This window comes from Brachycentrus maculatus, unplaced genomic scaffold (genome assembly GCF_059751285.1).
Source record: "Brachycentrus maculatus isolate JH-2025_06_01 unplaced genomic scaffold, ASM5975128v1 h1tg000259l, whole genome shotgun sequence".
Lineage (NCBI taxonomy): Eukaryota > Metazoa > Arthropoda > Insecta > Trichoptera > Brachycentridae > Brachycentrus > Brachycentrus maculatus.
This window is the reverse complement of record NW_028281010.1, coordinates 589,051-607,339: the sequence shown is the minus strand read 5'-3', so window position 1 is coordinate 607,339 and position 18,289 is coordinate 589,051. Positions and strand designations below refer to the sequence as shown.

Here is an 18,289-nt window from a genome sequence, read left to right as displayed (position 1 = left end):
CTTCCAATCAAACGAAAATACACAGATATTAGTCAAAACGTTTGATACCATATATAGCTGTCTGCAATCAGAGGGTAGATAGTACTTGAACATTTAAAAATACATAAATGACAAATTGATGATAATAAGGAGGGCAAAGGAAAAAGGGAGTTTAGGGAAGGAGGTAGAGGGAGGAGGTTTGATGGACAGTTAGGATTCTAATGATAGATAGTAATGTCTCAGACGTTTCTTAAAAGTTATTAGAAAAGGTGCATTTGTTTACGCGGAGAGGTAATTCATTCCATAGTCTGGCCGCTTGGACAGAGAAGGAATTACTGAAGAATGATGTGTTATGGCGAGGAATGGGAAGTGTTCTTTCTTGGGAAGAACCAAGTGATAGACCATGATTTGACATTTCTACCATGAAAAGAATAAACAACGACTTTAAATGATTATAATTCTGTTTCTACAATAGTTATAAGACATAGGAACACAGATAATATTGTACTCTAATTTATTGCATAGTTTCACGAGTAACCTGCTCCGCGCGTATTCACTGTATTGTAGTATTTAACGTTAGAAAAAGGTCCCTATTTTAGAGTGAAATTGGAGGACTTTAAATGATTATAATTCTGTTTCTACAATAGTTATAAGACATAGGAACACAGATAATATTGTACTCTAATTTATTGCATAGTTTCACGAGTAACCTGCTCCGCGCGTATTCACTGTATTGTAGTATTTAACGTTAGAAAAAGGTCCCTATTTTAGAGTGAAATTGGAGGACTTTAAATGATTATAATTCTGTTTCTACAATAGTTATAAGACATAGGAACACAAATAATATTGTACTCTAATTTATTGCATAGTTTCACGAGTAACCTGCTCCGCGCGTATTCACTGTATTGTAGTATTTAACGTTAGAAAAAGGTCCCTATTTTAGAGTGAAATTGGAGGACTTTAAATGATTATAATTCTGTTTCTACAATAGTTATAAGACATAGGAACACAGATAATATTGTACTCTAATTTATTGCATAGTTTCACGAGTAACCTGCTCCGCGCGTATTCACTGTATTGTAGTATTTAACGTTAGAAAAAGGTCCCTATTTTAGAGTGAAATTGGAGGACTTTAAATGATTATAATTCTGTTTCTACAATAGTTATAAGACATAGGAACACAGATAATATTGTACTCTAATTTATTGCATAGTTTCACGAGTAACCTGCTCCGCGCGTATTCACTGTATTGTAGTATTTAACGTTAGAAAAAGGTCCCTATTTTAGAGTGAAATTGGAGGACTTTAAATGATTATAATTCTGTTTCTACAATAGTTATAAGACATAGGAACACAGATAATATTGTACTCTAATTTATTGCATAGTTTCACGAGTAACCTGCTCCGCGCGTATTCACTGTATTGTAGTATTTAACGTTAGAAAAAGGTCCCTATTTTAGAGTGAAATTGGAGGACTTTAAATGATTATAATTCTGTTTCTACAATAGTTATAAGACATAGGAACACAGATAATATTGTACTCTAATTTATTGCATAGTTTCACGAGTAACCTGCTCCGCGCGTATTCACTGTATTGTAGTATTTAACGTTAGAAAAAGGTCCCTATTTTAGAGTGAAATTGGAGGACTTTAAATGATTATAATTCTGTTTCTACAATAGTTATAAGACATAGGAACACAGATAATATTGTACTCTAATTTATTGCATAGTTTCACGAGTAACCTGCTCCGCGCGTATTCACTGTATTGTAGTATTTAACGTTAGAAAAAGGTCCCTATTTTAGAGTGAAATTGGAGGACTTTAAATGATTATAATTCTGTTTCTACAATAGTTATAAGACATAGGAACACAGATAATATTGTACTCTAATTTATTGCATAGTTTCACGAGTAACCTGCTCCGCGCGTATTCACTGTATTGTAGTATTTAACGTTAGAAAAAGGTCCCTATTTTAGAGTGAAATTGGAGGACTTTAAATGATTATAATTCTGTTTCTACAATAGTTATAAGACATAGGAACACAGATAATATTGTACTCTAATTTATTGCATAGTTTCACGAGTAACCTGCTCGGCAAATTATACATACTTTAATCGTTATCGCATCAGCACGTAATCACGTGTTTTATGTAATTATACAGAAATATAAACAGATTATTATCGAAATTTAATAATGAATGGTAACGTCTTGTTATTTTTCTAGAACATAATTGATAATAAAGTAAACTTAAGGGAAATACAATAAAATTACTTGACTTAAGTCATGTGATATAAAAAAGCAGGTGTTTTATCTTTGCAGAATCTTCCCAAATCTGTTTCAGTACCTACTTTTAGAGATAATAGTACCTACTTGAAAGTGATTGATAGTTCATTCATCCCAAAACCATATCCATGATCGAAACTATTCGTTATCTTTTGTTACTAAGTATCTACTTAAATAACATTTGGGAATCCAAAATAAATTATCTGAGAAGGTACTTTATGGAAAGATATATCGCTCACTCCTTTCAAGAACGTCATAAATCAAAAAACTTTATTTTTCAGGAGAACGTTTTTAAAGTTTAAAAATATAATGCAATGTATTAAAAATAAATATGAAGCCACTTATTCATTTGTTTACTGTTCGACAGATCTTTTTAGGTAACACCTGAAGGTTTTTTTTTCATTTGAAAAATATTTAGTACTTCGAAATAAATAATTAAACAATACCTTTTCTTCAAAATGCAAAAACAATACTTTCTGCCCTGTAGCGGGTAAATGTTAAGTTAAAAATATGCCGCTTTTGCTGGGATATAGTACATTTTCTGGGTATTCCGAAAACATGCACAACTGAAAATTGACGATTTTTGATTTATGACGTTCATGAAAGGAGTGGGCGATATGTCATAATGTATATAATATATTTAAAATAAATATCTTCTGGAGTGCTTGTGGCGTCTGGATTTTTCAAAGGAATAACCCGCAAAGCCTCTACTTTTAGAGTCTTGACTGCAAGCAGGATAGTGAGGACAGGGAAGGTAAATGTGAAAAACACATCACAAACACCCAGACCAATTGAAAATAAATCTTTCTTGGATATCTTTGCTTTTTGGATCTTACTATAACAGTCAATCTCGGCTTTCTTTTTAATTTTCTTTACTCCAGGTCTATTTTTCATGGATTTTTTTATTCACAGGAGGCCTTGCCATCGTTTTGCTTGTCGCATGTGTGTTCAAGGACACATCGGCAGGATGTTCTTCAACCGGAAACTATGTACTTCCACACACTCAAGATGATAAGTACATAGTTTGCTTTCAAGGCTTGGAGCTGACTCTCAATTGCGAATACCAAAAGGTTTTTAACAAAATAAATAAGGTAATTGATACATTATTCTTGACATTTTAACATATCGCTCACACCTTTCAAGAACGTCATAAATCGACATGTTTTTGGAATACCCAGAAAATGTAGTATATCCCAGCAAAACAGGCATATTTTTAACTTGATATTTACCCGCTACAGGGCAGAAAGTGTTGTTTTTGCATTTTGAAGAAAAGGTATTGCTTATTTATTTTTTTAAATAAACTAAATATTTTTCAAATGGAGAAAAAACCTTCAGGTTTTACATAAAAAGATTTGATGCACAGTAAAAATTTCAAAAAGTGGCTTGATATTTATTTTTAATACATTGTATTATATTTTTAAACTTTAAAAACGTTTTCCTGAAAAATCAAGTTTTTGATTTATGACGTTCTTGAAAGGAGTGAGCGATATATGAAAAAATATGCAAGTCTGGACAATTCTGGGGCTTACGAACGTCATAGACAGGTTAAATTCACTAATTCTATCTATGATTGACAACCACACTACTCACATTCTCGGAAATTCTATATATATGATCCAATTTCGAATTAATGTGTTTGAATCACTAGAATTTCACTAGAGACATCTATTGATGAGATGAAAAAAAGCTTTTTATTGAGCGGAAACAATTTTTATTTGTTTGTGAGGTCCGAATCCTGGATTATAATCACATACATGAGAAACGCCAGGAAATATCATTTTCATTTTTATTATTAAGCTAAGAAGTTTATAATTTGACCAGTTAATTTATTTACAACATTTTGAGTGTGTCCAAATACTTGTTAAAAAATCGAGATTATCTCAAATTATAGGAGTTATTTATCAAATTATATTTTTGACCTAGATGAAGAAGAATGTGGAAGTCTGGGCATTTACAGGGCTTACGACCGCCATAGGCTGGTTTAAGTAATCACTCTACACACGTGTAACATTCACCAATTTTACCCATTATTGACAACCAAATTCTTGGAAATTCTATATATATGAACCAATTTTGAAACATTGTTCTTGAATCCCTAGAACTTCACTAGAGACATTGTTTTCATATTATTTTTATCTCACCAATAGATGTCTCTAGTAAAGTTCTAGTGATTCAAGAACAATGTTTCAAAATTGGTATATATATATATATAGAACTTCCAAGAATTTTAGTAGTGTGGTTGTCAATAATGGGTGGAATTGGTGAATGTTACACGTGTGTAAAGCGATCACGTAAACCAGCCTATGACGGGCGTCAGCGCCTTAAATGCCCAGACTTCCATATATATTTTTTTTCTTTATTTAAAATTCTTTTGCATTACATAAATTCAAAAACAAAAAATATTTATAAAAAATAATAATGAATACAAAAAAAGATCCCACAAAGGCATGGCCTGTGTGTGGGTATACAAAATAAATAGTCATAGTACAGGGTATAAGGGTATAGGTTTCTAAGTAGAATTAGTTAATACAAAATACAAAAAAACTTAATTTAAATACAAAAAAAAAATACTTGACTCTCAGTGAGCCTTTTTTTTTTAAAACTTTAACATAAAAAAGATGACAAAGTAAAAATTCATCTTTGATGAGATGTCGAAAAATAAAACAAACCTGTGTTTAAAAAACAATTATTTTTTCAGCGATGTGAGTTTCCTTTTTCGAGCTGTCCTTCTCAAAATGGCACCCTTTCTATATTCGGCGACAAGGAAGACTGCTCAAAGTTCTACATATGTTTCGGGGGAAACCTCCATGAATACTACTGCGAGGAAGGATTCGAGTTTGACGAAACAGTGCTGGTAAGACCTTTCATGTATAATTAATTAATTAATTTATTGAACGGCTAAAGCCTTTAACATAATACAAATATACAATATCAGTTATAGCAAATAAAAACCTATCAGCGGAAGCTAAACTGGCAGTGCACAACGCAGTCCTGGTTCCAACTCTAATGTATGGAAGTCAAACATGGAGTTGGCAAACGAAGGATGAAAGTAGACTGAATGCAGTCGAAATGCGATCTCTCAGAAGAATGTGCGACAAAACGATGTATGATAGATGTGCGAATAGTGAAATAAGGAAGGAATGCAAAGCTGAGATAAGCATTATCGATAAAATTAAGAAAGGTGTGTTGAGATGGTTTGGACATGTAGAACGAATGAGTGAGGAAAGAACGGTAAAACAAATTTATGAGGCGAATGTTAGTGGGAAAAGAAGCAGAGGAAGACCGAGAAAAACATGGCACGATCAGGTATGGCAAATACTTGAAAGTGGTCAGGTTAGGAGTCGTAACAATCGGCGGGTATGTATGAGGAGATGCATAGACGTGGAAGAGGCGAAGAATGTTTGCAAGGACAGAGTGGTGTGGCGCTCTATTCTCTCTGCCTACCCCTGCGGGGAAGCGGCGTGATGGTTAGTTAGTTAGTTAGTTCAAATATACAGTATCTTATATAAAAATACACTAATAGAGAAACAAAAAGTCTAATACATAAAATAACAAATAGTGAGTACTGGTAAATACACGTCTCCTTCACACACTATCAGCGAGCAGCGAGAGAGAGTGAAACACAACGTTTACATTTATCCATTATAACATGGAGAAGAAATGCTGAGATAGTACAGACTTCAAGGTGGATAGTAATATATTAAATACATCTATACTATCAAAAGCATTGGCTAACATGTGAAGCCGCGGAATGGGAGAGAACAAGGCATAGTTTGCATTATGTACAAATACTGCGAATACAGATTTTTGCCTAGTACCTCTTGGACGCACGCTAAGCTTTATTTAATTTAGGAAATCAAGGCTGTTAAGAAATTGATATAACAGGACCAAATCAGTAATTACCCTTCTATCGCTAAGATTTATTAATTTTAGCCGCTTCATTATGCAATTATAATCTAACCCAACAATGGGTATATTTAGTTGTAAAATGAATGTATCTAAGGAAGTTGTGTTGTGCTCTCTGTACGCTGTCAGCGTGTATAGCATGATGAGGAGACCAGACTGTGGAGCCGTGTTCCAACTGACTTCTGATTAGGGCAACATACAGGGACTTATGTTGCCCTAATCAGAAGTGCATCAATAGATTTAAAATCCCTTGTTGCCCTAATCACAATAAAACCCTTCAATGTCCTTCAAGGAATTCTATTTTTTGATTCGGCATTAACTTCGCGGCAAGATTTGATGAAATTGTAAAAGAAAAACGCCTGTTTTTTTACCACTAGAGTTTATTTTATTATAACGACTAGTTTTGGAAACTACGCTTCCATCTTCAGGTCTAAATATAAACTCTATTCATACGATGCCAAAAACATCGTAAGGGAAGGGTAATTAACTACAATCTAACTATGAATATTTCAATGTTTTAGAATTAGTACATAAACCCTGATGATGACAAGGTTCTTGCCGATAAAGTGTACCAATAAAAAGTAGTTAAAACAAAGCCGTTTTATTTTACAAGGTTTATTTTTTTTAGGATTGCGTACCAATTTCGGGTAATGGTTGTACAGCTTTAAAATCCACTACTCCTTTTCCGACCACTACTTCTCTCCCAACCACTACAACCGATGGTCCAGACCCTACAACCGTTGGTCCAGATCCTACAACTGATGGTCCAGACCCTACAACCGATGGTCCAGACCCTACAACCGATGGTCCAGACCCTACAACCGGTCCTACGTCTCCAAATTATACAACCGACTCTATAGTCACAGACAAACCAGGATTCAAATGTCCAACAAATAATCCTTATGTTTCAATTTTCGCTGACGAGTCCGACTGTACGAGATTCTACATTTGCTTCAAGGGAAATGCCTTGGAGTATTTCTGCAAGGAAGGCTTGGAGTTCGACGAACTCTCTGGGGTAAGATATTCAAGATACCAAGAATTTTCAATTACAAGGGCCCAGATCAGCCGTGCACTAAGCTTTGAGAATAGGTGTCTGCGGAGAATTTTAGGCGTGCGGCGGTTTGACTTTGTGAGGAATGAAGAGATAAGGCGTAGGACGCAGCAAATCTTGGTCACAACTGTCGTCAAGAAAAGGCGATTCAGTTGGCTTGGCCATGTACTCCGCATGCCTCCTGAGAGCCTTAATCCAGCTTGCCTCTTTTACAAGGCATCAGGTTCCCGACCACTGCTGACAATTCGTCGGCAGTTCTCGTCAGAACTTCGGGACGCTGATCTGACTTGGGAGGATGCAAGGGAGCTGGCAGCCGACAGAAAAGCCTGGAGACAGTTTGTGAACTCCGTATGCTCCAACTAGGGAGCGGATATGGTTTTTAATAATATTCAATCGGGTCGTGGTCTCGTGGTTATTGTAGCGGACTCTTGAGTCAGAGTTTCTCGGTTCGAACTCACTCTACCACAATTTGATACCTATGTCTAACAACGAGCCGCTTAGGTCCACAGAAATAGTAAGAAATATTTGTGTAAATAATAAAACACACAAATATAACTGATTTTTTATAAAAAATAAAAAAATAAAAATTATCATCTCAACATAGATGAAGAAGAATATGGAAGTCTGGGTATTTACGGGGCTTACGACCATCATAGGCTCGTTTGAGCAATCACTTTGCATACGTGTAATATTTACTAATTCTTCTACCCATGATTGACAACCACAGTTTTATAATTTTTTTTCAATTTCCTAATTTCCAAGTGCGATATCCGCCTCCGTAGTGTAATGGAAAGCGCGCTCGGCTACCGTTCTAGAGGTCCCGGGTTCGATTTCCAAAGGGGGGTCTAATAAATATAAATGATTTTTTCACAATAATATTTATTCAATATTACCCTGGACTGGTACCTGAAGCGGAGGGCTGGTCGCCTTCCCTTCGTGTATTAACAATCAAGTTAACACTGCGTTTATATGATGCAGTGCCTCATGCACCATTGGGGTGCGGATAAGGGTTCGAATTTCCAAGTGACTCTGAAATCTAGCTACGGCTTATGCAACACCGCTCATCATGACACTACTTAGGCTTCAACTTTTAAGTTTTATAGCCTAAGCTTACTCGTGAGTGGATTTACATTTTTATATCGTTCGTCATTTTTACCATGTATTTTTTAAACGTAACACGTCGCTCAATAAGTTTGTAGGATAACTGATTAAATTTGTACTTTTGGGCTCGTATTTTCGTACATCAAAGAAACAACCGCCACGTATATTCCCCGCAGGGATAGGCAGAGAGGATATAATGCCACACCACCTGTCTTTGCTAGCAAACTTTGCCTCTTTTACGTTCATGAGTCTCCTCGTACATACCCGCCGATTATACCGACTCTTGACTCGACAGCTTTCAAGTATTTGACATATCGCTCACTCCTTTCAACAATGTCATTTATCAAAAAACTAGATTTTTCAGGAGATCGTTTTTAAAGTTTAAATATATAATTCAATGTATTTAAAAATAAATATCAAGCCAATTATTGAACTTTTTACTGTGCAACAGATCTTTTTAGGTAAAACCTGAAGGTTCTCCAATTGAAGAATATTTTTAAATAATAATTAAACAATACCTTTTTACTTTCTCCAAAATGTAAAATCAACACTTTCTGCCCTGTAGCGGGTAAATATTAAGTTAAAAATATGCCGCTTTTGCTGGGATATAGTACATTTTCTGGGCATTCCGAAAACATGCACAACTGAAAATTGACGATTTTTTATATATATGACGTTGTTGAAAGGAGTGAGCGATATGTCAAGTTTTTGATCATGCCAAGGTTTCCTCGGTCGTTCTCTGCTCTCATTTTCAAACTACATGATATTGCCTTATAAATTACTTTATTTTCTTCACTGATTCGATTCATATGCAAGAATTAAACCCTTTTTCAATCATTTTAGGGTTGTGTTCCCATCTCCAGTACTGGCTGCACTGCTTCTAAATCTACCACTCCCGTTCCAACAACTATAACAACAGAAGCTCCAACAAATACCACCACTACTCTAGCTCCAACAACTACAACTACCACTTTGGCTCCAACAACAACTGGGTTCCCAACAACAACAGGAATTCCAACAACAACAGGAATTCCAACAACAACAGGAATTCCAACAACAACAGGAATTCCAACAACAACAGGAATTCCAACAACAACAGGAATTCCAACAACAACAGGAATTCCAACAACAACAGGAATTCCAACAACAACTGGATTTCCAACAACAACTGGGTTCCCAACAACCATCACTACTTTGGAACCAACAACTGGAATTCCAACAACTGAGAAACCACAGTTCACATGTCCTTCAAATGATCCGTTCATCACATTTTTCCCTGACGAATATGATTGCACAAAATTCTACACGTGTTTCAAAGGTGAAGCGACAGTATATTACTGCGACCCAGGAATGGAGTACGATGAATCTACCATGGTAATCAATTCATATATCCCACACTCCTTTCAACAACGCCATATTTCAAAAAACTAGATTTTTCAGTAGATCGTTTTTAAAGTTTAAGAATATAATAAAATGTATTAAAAATATATATCAAGCCACTTATTGAAAATTTTACTGTGCAAACAGATCTTTTTAGGTAAGACCTGAATGTTTTTTCTCAGTTTGAAAAATGTTTTGTATATTAAAAAAAATAATTAAACAATACCTTTTCTTCAAAATGCAAAAACAACACTTTCTACCTTGTAGCGGGTAAATATTAAGTTCAAAATATGCCGCTTTTGCTGGGATATAGTACGTTTTCTGGGCATTCCGAAAACATGCACAACTGCAAATTGACGATTTATATATATTCTTCCTTGCTCTCTTTCAACTTATCGTCCTTGTAGACTGCTGGGGTCAGCTCTCCTCATCCTCAGGTTGTAGGTCCTTCTGTCATGGACAACGTCACCTAGGTCATGCCTACGTTTCATGTTATCTTTCTGTAGCATACATGAATTTTTAGGTCTTCCTCTAGATGTCATTCGAGGAAGATCGCCTGGTTTACAAAACGTTCAGGTTCTTTACATCCTATGTGCTCATACCATCTCAATTGCCTTTGTGAATTTTTAAAATAACAACGTCCAAATTAACTTTTTTTCTATTTTTTTAGGGTTGTGTTCCGATCTCCGATACTGGATGTACATCACTTCTAACTACTACAGGGTTTCCAACCACTTTAGCTCCAACAACCATCCCTACTTTGGCTCCAACCACTACAACAACCGAAGCGCCTACAACCACCACTACCTTGGCTCCAACCACTACAACAACTGAAGCGCCTACAACGACCACTACCTTGGCTCCAACTACCACAACAACTGAAGCGCCTACAACGACCACTACCTTGGCTCCAACTACTACTACAACCGAAGCGCCAACAATTACCACCGAAGCTCCCTTCAAATGCCCTACAAGTGGTGCATACGTATCGTTTCACGCTGACAAAAATGACTGCACCAAATTTTACATTTGTTTCAAAGGCGAAGCTTCAGAGTACACATGCGGTGACGGGCTGGAATATGACGAGTCTTCAAGGGTTTGTAAACATTTACTTGCTTACTTTAGCCTTCTTCCCTGGTCCAGTATTAACCCATCCGCATATCAGTTTTTTTTTCAAAACATGTATTTAAAGACACTAATTGAATGTATCCCCGCAAGTAAGGAAGTTGCCTCGCCCGGAGGGGAGGTGATATGGTTTGTCAAACAAGGGGGCGCTCATATTTTGCACCTGATAAAACGAGAACAAACATAGAAATAATCTGATGATGCCGAAAAAGGTACCGCGCACTAAACATTTGATGTTTAGTGCGCGGTCCAACAGCCGACCAATGACACCGCGCGCGTGGCTGCGGCGTCAACGGTGTTCAAATTCAACCGGGTAATAAAAATAAACTATCTCATAAAATTATAACTTTTACTGTTTTACTAATGAATATGGTACATATAACTATTATGCACGTATTTTATCGTGTGTCTAGATCAGAAATGTGATAAATCAACATGAAAACTTGAAAAAATGACTCAATAAAACATTACTCCTGGGATGTACAGTTTTGATTTCTCACCGATTTTAGTTGGTATTTCAAGCAAAAGGATAATTGTATCCTTACAGGGACATCTTTGGTCAAGTGTCGTCAGTAAATTTGTATTAAAATTATAAGAAATAATGCATTACAAAAAGGTTTCTTTACTGATTTGTACATATCACACAAAAGTATCTTTATAATATGAACTACCACGAATGGGGGCGTGGCTTAAACGGCGACTGATATGCAAATGTAAAAACATACCTACCGCCAACGGTTGGCGGCTGATATGCCGATGGGTTAAACAAATGCCTTCGTCTTGGACTTGCCAGTTCTCTGTTAGACGCGACTCTCTTCCAGTGCAAGCTCGACACTCTCCTAATGCCATGGGACCATCTTGTCTGGGGTCTAGCCGCGATTCTCACTCCTTTCAAAATGCAAAAACAACACTTTCTGCCCTGTAGCGGATAAATATTAAGTTAAAAATATGCCTCTTTTGCTGGGATATAGTACATACTCTGGGCATTCTGAAAACATGCACAACTGAAAATTGACGATTTATGATTTATGACGTTCTTGATATACGAGTATCACAAAATAAGTACCTATTTGTACTGTTCGATTACAAAATTTCACATTTTTAATTTGTGAAAATACCTGGAAGAGGGAAAGAGGGAAGAGAGGAAAAGAGGAAAAGGGAAAGCCAAGGACAAATTGCACCAGCAATGCGAATACAGAACAGGGTTATGATCAATGTCCATAATTGATTGATCTCTTTACAGAACTGCGTGCCGATCTCTGAGACTGGGTGTTCGGCCATGAAGTCCACGACTCCCATGCCCACAACGACGGTGGCCACAACCACCACCAAGAAGCCGTTCACTTGCCCCGACAACGACTTCGACATCAGCATCTATGGAGACGACGACGACTGCACGAAGTTCTACGTCTGCTATGGGGGAGTCGCTACTGAATTCTACTGCGACGATGGGGAAGAGTTCAACATAGAAACATTGGTAAGTAAAGAGAGAAAATCCTTATCCGTACCCCAATGGTGCATAGGGCACTGCGTCATATAAACGCAGTGATCGTTTACACATGAAGGAAAGGTGATCGGCCCTCCGCATCAGGTACCATACCATGGTTATATTAATAATAATAAAACCCTTATCCGCACACCAATGGTGCATAGGGCACTGCGTCATATAAAACGCAGTGTTATCTTGATCGTTTACACATGAAGGAAAGGTGATCAGCCCTCCGCATCAGGTACCATACCATGGTTATATTGAATACTTAAATATTACAGTGAAAAAATCACTTATATTTTTGACCCCCCCTGGGAATCGAACCCGGGACCTCCAGAACGGTAGCCGAGCGTGCTGACCATCGCACTACGGAGGCGGACAATTGGTAAGTAAAAGAGGGTCTAACCTGTGTAACAACTCCAAGAAGTGCTTGGATAAGAGGATTACAACAAGGGTGGTCTACTCGCGGCCAGCGGGGTGTCTACTTGCGGCCCGCGGAGCATTTTACACATTTTTTTTCTTGAAGTGCACATAAATCCACCAAAAGTACACTCCGTCATGCGTAGTTCGTATCATATCCCATATCGCTCACTCCTTTCAACAGCGCCATATATCAAAAGACGTGATTTTTCAGGAGATCCTTTTTAAAGTTTAAGAATATAAAAATATTTATTAAAAATAAATATCAAGCCACTTATTGAACTTTTTACTGTGCAACATATCTTTTTATGTAAAACCTGAAGGTTTTTTCTCCATTTGAAAAATATTAAGTAGATTTAAAAAAATAATTAAACAATACCTTTTCTTCAAAATGCAAAAACAACACTTTCTGCCCTGTAGCGGGTAAATGTTAAGTTAAAAATATGTCTCTTTTGCTGGGATATGGTACATTTTCTGGGCATTCCAGAAACATGCACAGCTGAAAATTGACGGTTTTTGATTTATGACGTTCTTGAAAGGTGTGAGCGATATATTATGGGAGTATTTCACTATCCTGATAATTTCAAGACCCATAATGGCGTCAAGTAGTAAAGGCGTTGGACTAAAGAAGAGAAGAACTGATAAGTTTTTAAGACAGATGGACTATAAACTATTTTTTCGTGGAATTCAAAACAAACCCAACATGCCTGATTATATAGGGTTTCCCAATAAGAGGTTTCATTTTGAATAGACGGCTATCTGGGCAGCTGCCACTTTTGAAGCTGTCATCTTTTGACATTTGACAAGTAAAAACTACGCGATTAATAAAAATGCAACAATACACGCTTCAACAACGCACTGAAATTGTCACTACAGAAATAGTGAAAATTTTGCAATCACAGTTCGCGAAACTAAAGCACTTTTCGGTCGTCGTGAAGCGCCTTCTCGGCCAGCAATAGTGAAACTTGTTTAAAAAAATTGAGCTGTTGGGACAACTTGGTGATGTGAAGAATCGAAACCCTCAACGTGTCACTGTTTGGTGCGGTTTTTGGGCTGGCGGTGTGATTGGACCTTACTTATTCGAAGATGAGGCTGGTGCAACTGTTACGGTGAATGGATTGCGCTATCGAGCTATGATTAATGATTTTTTATGGCCGGAATTGGAAGATATTGATATGAACGACGTTTATTTTCAACAAGACGGCGCCACGTGCCACACAAGCAACGAAACAATCGCAATTTTGCAACAAAAATTTCCTGGCCGTGTTATTTCTCAGAGGAGAGGTGATCACAGTTGGCCCCCGAGATCTTGTGATTAAAGCCTTGAGACTTTTTTCCTTGGGGCCACGTGAAAGATAAGGTCAATGCCAATGCTCTACAATCGATTGAAAACCTTAAAGATGGAATTCGTGAAGTTATCGAGGACATACAGCCGCAAATGTGCGAATTGGTCATGGAAAATTTCATGAAGAGGATATGGTGCTGCAGCCGTAGCCGTGGCGGCCATTTGGCTGGTATAGTTTTCCATCGTTAATAGCATGCTTTTCTCTTAACAATGCAATAAATATTCATCAATTTATCTTAAAATGTACCAGTTTGAGATGGTTTGGACATGTGGAGCGTATGAGTGAAGAAAGAACGGTTAAACAAATTTATGAGGCGAATGTAGTTGGAAAAAGAAGCAGAGGACGACCGAGGAAAACTTGGCACAATCAAGTATGTCAAATACTTGAAAGCGGCCGGGTCAGAAGTCGTAATAATCGGCGGGTATGTATGAGGAGATGCATGAATGTAGAAGAGGCAAAGAATGTTTGCAAGGACAGAGTGGTGTGGCGTTCGATTCTCTCTGCCTACCCCTGCGGGGAAGTGGCGTGATGGTTAGTTAGGTAGTTAGTTAGTTATATATGTATATATTATTTTTTGACATCTCATCAAAGATGAAGAAGAATATGGAAGTCTGGGCATTTACGGGGCTGACGACCGTCATAGGCTGGTTTAAGTGATCACTTTACACACGTGTAACATCCACGAATTCTACCCATTATTGACAACCACACTACTCAAATTCATGGAAGTTCTATATATATGAACCAATTTAGAAACCTTGTTCTTGAATCACTAGAGACATCTATAAGACCTATATAAGATCTATATTTATTTATATGTATATATTTATATATATATATATATATATATATATATATATATATATATATATATATATATATATATATATATACATTAATATTTACTTATTCCTTACAGGATTGCGACCCAATAGGACCAGATGGTTGTACTGCGAAATCCAAGAATTCATTTAAACATTATTTTTATAATCTTTTATAATAAAATTTCTGTCCATATTTAAATTACCTGTATATAAAATATCTAAAAACATGAGATGTATTATAATTCTCAACAAAAGAGTGTATTTTTATACGAAGGGAATATTCCCTATGCATATGCAAAGGTATGTATTCACAGGGCTTATGACTTGGCACTGGATGAGCTGAGTGATCGCTTTACACGCTGTGTAGCGTTCACCATTCTGTCAATGATTGGACATCCATATTAGATAAAAATATTCTTCGTCTCTTTTAAGACACTTTTCATATCTTGATTTATAATATTGTCATCGGAGTTTAAATCCAATCAGTAAAAAATAATTTAAAAAAACTTTTTTCAAATGTATTGTATTTCAATTTAAATGTATTAAATGTTTCAAAATATTTCAATTTTTTTCATTCTCTATAATTCATATTCATCCCTCGTACCTTGTGGAACTTCTGCAGACTTGTACTTGTACAGGTATGCGACCCTGAGTGCCCTAGCTTGTCGCTATGATCCCCATCCTATCATCAATTCCTTTTCTATTACTCTTTTCCCATATTACGTAGGTACCTTGAATTGTATAGCTATATAAAGAACATCAGTACATTTAATCTTCACATTCGTTTGAAAATGCCATAACTAGGCGAAATAACTGTCACAATATTAATTATTTTGTGTTTTTTAATGATAAAATACAACTTAGTAGACTCAAAAAATATGTTTCTTCTATGTTTTTCGCAGATACTTTGTGGCACATTTTATAAACTTTATAAAATAAAACAACTTTGTTTTAACCACTTTTTATTGTTACACTATTTTCAACCGGTTTCGACAAGAAAAAAAAAATTCGTCCGCCTCCGTGGTGAAATAGTCAGCACGCTCGGCTACCGTTCTGGAGGTCCCGGGTTCGATTCCCAAGGGGGGTAAAATAAATATAAGTGAGTTTTTTCACTGTCATATTTATTCAATATCACCCTGGACTGGTACCTGAAGCGGAGGGCTGATCACCTTTCCTTCACGTGTAGACGATCAAGATAACACTGCGTTTAAATGACGCAGTGCCCTATGCACCATTGGGGTGCGGATAAGGGTTTTATTATTATTATATTATTCGACAAGAAAGAAAGAAAGAAAGTGGTCAGGTAAGGAGTCGTAACAATCGGCGGGTGTGTATGAGGAGATGCATGAACGTTGAAGAGGCGAAGAATGTTTGACAGAGTGGTGTGGCGCTCTATTCTCTCTGCCTACCCTGCGGGGAAGCGGCCTGATGGTTAGTTAGTTAGTTAGTTAGTTAAATTTAAAATCATGTTTAAAAGCGTTTTTCAAGTATGTGAAAATAAATCCAGGGTTTGGACCTCACATAAAAATGGAAAGAGTCTCCGATTTATCAATGTTTTCTTCATTCCAACATAGATGGCTGTTGTGAACTCGCGCATACTGTGTTACGAGGTTGATCAATATATCTAAAAGTTTTAAAAAAATGTCAAATTGTCAATCATGGGTAGAATTGGTGAATGTCACACGTGTATAAAGTGATCACTCAAACCAGCCTATGACGGTCGTCAGACCTGTAAATGCCTAGAATTCAAAATTCTTCTTCATCTATGTTGAGATGCCTAGTATAATAATGTTTTATTTATATTTTTTTGACATCTCATCAAAGATGAAGAAGAAGAATATGGAAGTCTGGGCATTTATAGGCTGGTCTGACCGTCATAGGCTGGTTTAAGTGATCACTTTACACACGTGCAACATTCACCGATTCCACCCATTATTGACAACCACACTATCAAATTCTCGAAAGTTCTATATATATATATATATGAACCAATTTCGAAAGATTGTTCTTGAATCACTAGAACTTTACTAGAGACATCTATTGGTGAGATGAAAAGAAGCTTCTTATTAAGCAGAAACTATTTTACAATGTATCTTTTAAAATAATTTTCATGTTTGTTGAGATGTCAAAAAATAATATGAAAAATAACTCCGATAATTGGAGATAATCCAGATTTGTGAACAATTCTTGGAAGTTCTATATATATGAACTAATTTAGAAACCCTGTTCTTGAATCACTAGAACTTCACTAGAGACATCTATTGGTGAAATGTAAAGAAGCTTTTTAATAAGCAGAAACTCTTCTTCTTCCATATTCTTCTTCATCTTTGATGAGATGTCAAAAAATAATATGAAAAATTACTCCTACAATTGGAGATAATCCAGATTTGTGAACAAGTATTTGGACACACTCAAAATGTTGTAAACGTTTTATTTATTTATTAAAAATATTTTCTTCTTTCTTTTTAGACATGTGTGCCAGCCTCTGAATCAGGATGCTCCGTCGGAAAACCATTAGTTGAATATTATTAATAAATTATATAAATTCATATTTTTAGTATGTCAAAATTTGTATCGATATTTCAAATCAGTATTTAACTAATATAAAATATAACATATTTAAAATTAAATGTATTATTTCTGTATTATTTCTCATACCATACATATTAATTTTTATTTAAACTTCATGTATAGAAAATAAATTAGTACATTGGCTGGCTTATTGCTAAAAAGCAATGTCTTCCAACCGACCAAAAACAAACTAGTGATATTGGTCTAAACGTTTGATACCATATATAGCTGTTTGCAATCAGAGGGTAGATAGTACTTGAACATTTAAAAAAAACATAAATTACAAATTGATGATAATAAGGAGGGCAAAGGAAGAAGGTAGTTTAGGTAAGGAGGTAGAGGGAGGAGGTTTGATGGACAGTTAGGGTTCTAATGATAGATAGTAATGTCTCAGACGTTTCTTAAAAGTTATATTAAAAGTTTAAAAGAGGTGTACAATGTACAATCCTGGTGCCAACCTCAATGTATGGAAGTGAAGTAGGGAGTTGGGAAAAGAAGGATGAAAGTAGAATGTCGAAATGCCATCTCTCAGTGCGGCAAGACCATGTATGGTAGATGTTCCAATGGTGATATAAAGAAAGGGTGCAAGGCTGAGATGAGAACTATCTAGTAAACTAAGGAAGGCGGGTGGGATGGTTTGGGAAGGATGAGAGTAGACTGGATGCAGTCGGGATGCCATCTCTCAGTGCGGCAAGACCATGTATGGTAGATGTTCCAATGGTGATATAAAGAAAGGGTGCAAGGCTGAGATGAGAACTATCTAGTAAACTAAGGAAGGCGGGTGGGATGGTTTGGGAAGGATGAGAGTAGACTGG

The 18,289-nt window shown here is 36.2% G+C and overlaps 1 protein-coding gene across 1 annotated transcript in view; it reads left to right on the top strand.

Moving 5' to 3' along the window:
* The window catches only part of LOC148305874 (uncharacterized), a 29,385-nt gene extending 15,693 nt beyond the window's left edge, over positions 1 to 13,692 (top strand). Inside the window, exons 8-13 of the mRNA XM_088265950.1 lie at positions 6,796 to 7,182; positions 9,163 to 9,693; positions 10,370 to 10,795; positions 11,066 to 11,137; positions 12,068 to 12,301; positions 13,636 to 13,692. Coding sequence (XP_088122076.1) covers positions 6,796 to 7,182; positions 9,163 to 9,693; positions 10,370 to 10,795; positions 11,066 to 11,137; positions 12,068 to 12,301; positions 13,636 to 13,692 — 1,707 coding nt within the window. The remainder of the gene's footprint in view (positions 1 to 6,795; positions 7,183 to 9,162; positions 9,694 to 10,369; positions 10,796 to 11,065; positions 11,138 to 12,067; positions 12,302 to 13,635) is intronic.
* Positions 13,693 to 18,289: the final 4,597 nt, after the last annotated feature.